Genomic DNA, 7,050 nt, shown 5'->3' on the forward strand with positions numbered 1-7,050 from the left:
TAGCCAGGTCGTTGGTGGCCCCAACTGATATAAAGACTGTCACCTACGCTGACATCACGGAGAAGCTTAAGGCTCACTATTCTCCACAACCGTCGGAGATCGCCTGCCGGCACGCTTTTTACAAGCGGAACCAGGCCGGAGGCGAGACCATCGCAGATTTCGTGGCGGCCCTTCGCAAAGCCGCACGGCCATGTAATTTCCACAACGTGGAGGAAGCCCTCAGAGACCGTCTCGTCTGCGGTCTCAAAGATGAAAGGCTGCAACAGAGGCTGTTCGCCCGCACCACCCTGACCTGGGCAGTGGCCTACGAAGAGGCCGTGGCCGCGGAAGCAGCGGAGAAGTCCACGAAGGAGGTCCGCCAGCGGGTGGCAGAGCCCAGTATACACGCTCAACGAGACAGCGAGGGCGAAGACGCGGATGATGACGTCAACGCGGTTCGAGGCAAGCGGACCCCAGCGAAGACTACCAACGTCAAGCCTTGCTCCGGTTGTGGCGGGAAACACCAGCGCGACTCCTGTTGGGCTCGTGATGTCGACTGCAGAGCGTGTGGGCGGCGTGGTCATCTGGCCAGAGTCTGCAGATCAGCAAAGAAGGATCCCTCAACTAACAACCGGTCAGCGCAGAGGGGCACTCCAGTCAGCACCCAAGGCAAGACCCATTCCTCAGCATCGGAAGCAAGCTGCCAGTTGACGGCGACCTTGTCGAGCGCATCGGCCGTAAATCGCACCAGCAGCCAGGGCAAGATCACCGTGACTCCACTCCTCGACGGCCGACCCTGTACAATGGAGGTGGACTCAGGATCGTCCGTGACGGTGATTTCTGCCGCGTCCTGGCGCCAGTTGTTCCCGAACCGAAGCCGGCGGCGGCTCCAGCCTGCGGGAACCAGAGTGTCCGACTTCCAGGGCAACCGAATTCCCTTGGCCGGACGGGACTCTGTTACTGTTGAGTATAAGGGGAAATGTGTTAAACTGTCATTCCTGATTGCAGAGGGAGACCGGGTTAACCTGCTAGGGTTAGATTGGTTTGAGCCATTGGGCATTGGTATTTCTGGGATTAACAGGATGTCTGAAAATAAATGGGGCATGCTGTACGACCTGTTCCCTGATGTATTTGCCGAAGGGTTGGGGAGGTACAAGGGCCCCCCGGTTGCGTTTGACTTAGATCCGTCAGTCAAACCTATTAGGTTGAAGTATCGGAAAGTACCTGTGTCTCTCAAACATAAGGTGGAAAAAGAGATTGACAAACTAGTTGAGCAAGGGGTTTTAGAGCCAGTACCATACAGCAAATGGGAGACCCCGATCGTAACCCCTGTCAAATCAGATGGGTCCATACGACTATGCGCCGATTACAAATGTACGATTAACAAGGCGCTGCAGCAACATTCGTACCCGGTCCCGGTAATAAGCCACATTTTGGCTTCCCTGGGGGGTGGCAAGATTTTCGCCAAATTTGACCTGGCCCAGGCATACCAGCAGTTGCCTGTCACCCCGGAGGCTGCCGAGGCCCAAACAATTGTAACCCACCAAGGGGCTTTTAAAGTGAACAGGCTGCAATTCGGGGTCAACGTAGCACCTGGGATTTTTCAGGGCCTCATGGAACGTCTACTAAGGGGGGTACCTGGCACAGTGCCCTATTTTGACGACGTGCTGATTGCGGGCGGGTCTGAACAGGAACTACTGGACCGGGTTAAAGAGGTCCTCAGGCGTTTTCAAAATGCCGGTCTCAGAGTTAAGCGCTCAAAATGCACGCTCGGGGTGGAAAGTGTGGACTTCCTGGGGTTTCGCATTGACGCAGAGGGAGTCCACCCCACGGATGAGAAGGTATCTGCAATCCAAAACGCCCCCAGGCCGGTGAGTAAGAAGGAGCTCCAATCCTTTTTAGGACTCCTGAATTTTTATCATGCGTTTTTACCGCATAAGGCATCAGTGGCGGCCCCTTTGCACGCGCTTTTGCACAAGGAGGCAAAATGGAAGTGGGGGCAGGCCGAGGAAAAGGCTTTTGTGGGAGTCAAGGAGCTGCTGACATCTAATGCCGTACTCACGCATTATGATGAACACAAGCTCCTGGTGTTAGCTGCTGACGCTTCACCTTTTGGAGTAGGCGCAGTTTTAAGCCATCTGATGCCTGATGGGAGCGAAGCGCCTATCGCTTTTTATTCTAGATCACTATCTGCGGCAGAGCGGAACTATGCCCAGATAGACAAGGAGGGTCTGGCGTTGGTAGCGGCTGTCAAAAAGTTCCATGATTTTATTTTTGGCAGACGATTTTTGCTGGTCACTGACCACAAGCCGCTACTGGGGATTTTTGCGCCCGATAAGCAATTGCCAAACATCATGTCCCCACGCATGCTTAGATGGGCGATATTTTTGCAGGCTTATGATTTTGACTTAGAGCACCGGCCTGGGAAAGCGATTGGGCATGCGGATGCCCTCAGCCGGTGCCCGGTGCCGGACATTGGCGCAGACCCTGCCCCCGCCTGTGAGGTCTTGGCAATTGAGGAGCTTCCTCGACCCCCGGTATCATCCAGGGACATTGCAGCACACACGGCCAAGGATAGCGTGCTGTCCCGAGTATTAAACTGGGTTTGGAGGGGGTGGCCGGTTGGAAGCGTTGAACCGGAGTTCGGCCCTTACAAAAGCCGTCAAAATGAACTATCCATTTCTAAGGGCTGTGTATTATGGGGGAACAGGGTGGTGGTTCCTGACAAACTCAGGACGAGAGTGTTAGAGTCGCTGCACGAGGGTCACCCCGGTATGGTACACACCAAAGCGTTGGCCAGAGGGTATGTCTGGTGGCCGGGGCTGGACAAAGAGATCGAAGAATGGGTACGAGGGTGTCCCAAATGCCAGCAAGTCAGACCCGATCCCCCACAAGCTACACCCCAAGGCTGGGAGTCATCTGGTAAACCCTGGGCCAGATTGCATATAGATTTTGCTGGCCCTCTCCAAGGGCAAATGTTCCTAATTGTGGTGGACGCTATGTCCAAATGGCTGGAGGTCGTGCATATGAAATCGACCACATCACTTGCTGTGATCCATGCGCTCCGCCGACTTTTTGCCACCCACGGGTTGCCTGACGTCATCGTCAGTGACAACGGGCCTCAATTTGTGTCTGAGGAATTTAGGCTCTTCCTCACGAGTAATGGCATACGCCAAATGACTTCGGCCCCTTTCCATCCGGCATCTAATGGCCAAGCCGAACGGATGGTCAGGACGGCCAAAGAGGCCCTGGGTAAAATGGACGAAGGGGACTGGAGCCAGAGGCTGGGCTCCTTTCTTTTGCTGCAGCACACCACCCCCTGTAGTGCTACAGGCCGTAGTCCGGCCGAATTGTTAATGGGGCGGAGACTCACGACCCGTTTGAACCGAATGCACCCAGACCTCACTGAAGAGCAATCCGAGCGTACCACGGCGCAACCGAAGGTGCGCATGTTTGAAAAAGGGGACAAGGTTTTCGCACGAAATTATGCAAACGGGCACTTATGGCTTCCTGGGGTTATATCCGACTCTGTGGGTACTCGAATGTATGTGGTGCAGTTAGCTGACGGTCGAATATGGCGGCGCCACATAGATCAGTTAAGGAGACGTTGGGCTAGGGACAGCGCTGACTCTCCGACGGCTGAATCCCCTGATGTCGAGTGGACACCCCCAGAGCAGGCGGTGAGTACCGAAAGGCCCGGTACTGTCCCCGAGTCAGGGCAGAACCCTGTGTGCGGGGCTGAAATCCCAGTCGAGTCTGTGCCTGATCCAGGCTGTAGTGAACCCCACTCTGACCCACAACCTTGTCTGCCCGTGGTGCCTGCACCGCTCCGCAGGTCCCAGCGTTCGCGGCAAATGCCGACTTATCTGAAGGACTATGAGTGTAAATACTGTTGGAATAACTGATGTACAAAGGTTGATTGCATGTATGTAAATAATAAAACAATTGGGATGATGGCTTAACTTAGGGGGGAGGAATTGTAATGTATTGAAATGATTACATGAATCACCTCATAGGACTCCCATGTTAAGCTTCGAGCCAGACCAGGGCTCCTCTGAGCGAACTTCCTATTGGTCGCTTCGTAACAGCGACCAATCAGAACGATACCATTCCCTAGGAGGGAAAGACTCCCATTGGTCTTTATTCTAGCAATCTCATTGGTTGTTATTTGTAAATAGGCGTGGCTACATTAGCCCGGTTATGTTTAAAAGGAGCATAAGCTCCCACTGTTTTCTGTTCTGGTTTCTTACTGAGTTAGTGCTTGCTCGTTACTTCCAATAAAGCTGAATCACTTGCTGAATCACTGTACGAGTCCTTTGTTAGCGCGATCTAACATCCAGCATATGGTCCAAGGCTCTTATCCAGCCTGCAAGTAACCTTGATTGTCAGGCAATATTTTGCTGTGCAAAATTTAGGGGTGCCAGCCAGCCTCCAGGTGGAACCTGGAGATCCCCTGGAATTACAGCCCATATCAGGACTACAGAGATCAGTTACCATGGAGGAAATGAATGCTTTGGAGGGTGGACTCTGTGGCACTGTAGCTAGGGATACCCTTCCCAGGTGGGAGTGGGGCATCCCCCACTTTTGCAGGATCCTGCCCGCCACCGGCCAAGTGGCCGGTGGGAGGAAATCCCCCCCACGCCATGTGCAATGTGCTGATGTCACCTGCAAGTGTTGTCAGAACATCAGTGACATCAGAGGGCAGCACTCTGCTTTTGGGGCAAAACTCTATGGTTTGAGGCAGTTTATACCATAGAGTTTTGCCCAAAAAGCATGTAGCCCCCAACATTGCAGATGTGCTGACATCACTTCCGGGTGACATCAGCACATCATGCGATGCCTCACCCACTCCCAGGATGGTCCCCAAAGCCGCCCACCAGCGAGACGGAGTGACCTGGCAACCCTTAACCCTAACCCCTTATCCCCTAAATGTTGTACACACTGCTGGTGGCCTGGGGGAACCTGGCAACCCTAACATTTCTTGTGCATATCGAGCAAAGGGTGGTTAGTTAGGTGCTGAGGAGGGATGTGGGGCACATTCAGTGGTAAAATATCTCAGGTAAGTGGCATTACATTTTATGGCACCCATGGCCCAGCCCAACAAAGGGACATGTATGTCGGATCTGGTTCTCGTAACAAATGAGTTTGACTCCTCTATAGAATCTAAGCAATGTGATTCCATAACAGTGACAAAAACAGGAGCAATCACAATAGCAGCAGCATTATCAATGCACACGGCATTTCACAAGTAACATACAAAAAATTCATGGCCCTGCCCTGAAGAGCTTACAATCTAAATGTCAACAGTAGAGAGACACACAGGGAGGAGATGAAGAGAGCCCACCGTAAGTCATGGTGGCTTTCTGTCTCATGTTTATTATCAGAGCAGGGATTGCACTAGATAAACCATCTCTTCCCCCCCCCAACTTTTTTGTTCCTTGCAGTTTTATTCTCCGCCTGGAAATCTCAACGCAATCTCCCATCCATTTGCCCTGAGCTTGAGGACACGAGTGGGCACTGCCAGGCAACCCATCTGTCTCGCGTTCCATCTCAGCTACACTTGGGCAGCCTTAAAGAGCTCCCCCCTCTTCAGAAGACTTGCTGAGACAAAGCTTAAGAACTCCTGGCTTAAGCCTATCCATTTTCAAATTCCCCTACAAACGACCACGTTCTGGGAAAGATACACAACATGGGGACATATCTAGAGATCAGGGGAAAGTCTTTAAAGCTCTTTTAATCCTCCCCCAAAACTGCTGCTGCATTTCTTTGTGTTGAAAAAGAGCTACCGTGGAGTCACTCCACAGCAAATCTCCTTAACTGCTTTTTCCTCAAATAGATTTTTTTGGTAGCTGTGCCCACTAGGCACCAAAGTTCAGAGCAAGAACCCAAGGAGCCATCTGCTTGCAAGATTCTTCCAGTAGCAAAGCAAAGCTGGGGACTATAATGGGCACAATCTTGCCACAAGTAAACATTTTAAAGTCCCACTGATCTTAAAGGGAGAGTGAAGCACATGTTAGCATTGCTCCCATTGAAGTTAGTGAGTGCTTAACTTTATTCGGAATGGACGTTGATAATTTTTGATCCCGTATGCAGGAGGTGGGGGAGCCTCCCAGTCCAAAATGCTACCGCTGATACTGGGGTTCTTTCTTTATCCAGAGGCAGAAGAAAACCAATCACGCAGCTAAAGCTTCTTCCCAAATTAGTGTGTTTGGAACCTGAGAATCTCTTTTCTGCCCAATGGAGATACTTAGGTTTAAGAGTCAGAAAAACTGAAAGTAATAAGTCAAACTGTGAACATGTCAAAATGGATGGATTCCCTTTAGCCATTGTGCTGATGACTAGACATATTTAACCCAAAGAGATGGTGCCAGTATTGGTAGGAAGCCAAAGTGACCTAATTTTCTTCACATTGTTCCAAATCCTGAATAATTCTTTAATTAAATGCTTCAGTGCCCTAGTATGTGCCAGAGAGAGAGAGAGAGAGAGAGAGAGAGAGAGAGAGAGAGAGAGAGAGAGAGAGAAAAAAGATTTTTTAAAAAAATGTCTGCCATTCTCAGGGGGTCTTCAGATCTGGGCATTTCATAAATATGTATCAGTGCCAGCTTGTCAGCTCTTCTAAGGCTTCAGTAACAAGCTCTAATGTGAAGAGTTAGAAAATAGAATGAAGATACAAGATCCACCCGATTGCTTACTAGTTTGTCAGCCCTTTGCCTAGGGCCTATCTACATAATTGGTTCATTGTACAGTAAGTGCATTTTTTGTTCCTGATTTGTAACTCAGAGTCTTCACATCTTGCTGGGAGATTGCACTTCAGCTGAGAGGATGTTGCATTTTCCAAGTCGGGTTCTATCCTTTTGTACAGACCCCTCCTTCAAGTCCTGCCTTTCAGAAATAAGGCAGGTAAAGCCACTGGGACAGACATATATTGAGCAAGGAAAGTTTCACCTGATAAATTTCACGGCATCAGGCTATGATTAAAGACATAGGAACAGAGCCTGGGAAAGGTGGTGTTTCTATTTCCCATGTTCTCAACCCAGTCCCTTGCCCTGGATAACTCAGGATAGCTTGATG

The 7,050-nt window shown here is 50.8% G+C and overlaps 1 protein-coding gene across 1 annotated transcript; it reads left to right on the forward strand.

Annotated features, from left to right (window-relative positions):
* Positions 1 to 974: 974 nt before the first annotated feature.
* LOC107107083 (uncharacterized protein K02A2.6-like) lies at positions 975 to 6,111 on the forward strand (the record flags this gene model as incomplete). The annotated part of the gene is made up of 4 exons (XM_015407312.1): positions 975 to 1,850; positions 1,959 to 2,825; positions 3,450 to 3,467; positions 6,073 to 6,111. Coding segments are annotated over 4 exons (1,800 nt in total), but the record flags the coding sequence as incomplete, so codon positions are not given.
* Positions 6,112 to 7,050: the final 939 nt, after the last annotated feature.

The sequence above is a fragment of the Gekko japonicus genome, unplaced genomic scaffold (assembly GCF_001447785.1).
Source record: "Gekko japonicus isolate JY-2015 unplaced genomic scaffold, Gekko_japonicus_V1.1 scaffold228, whole genome shotgun sequence".
Taxonomy (NCBI): Eukaryota; Metazoa; Chordata; class Lepidosauria; order Squamata; family Gekkonidae; genus Gekko; species Gekko japonicus.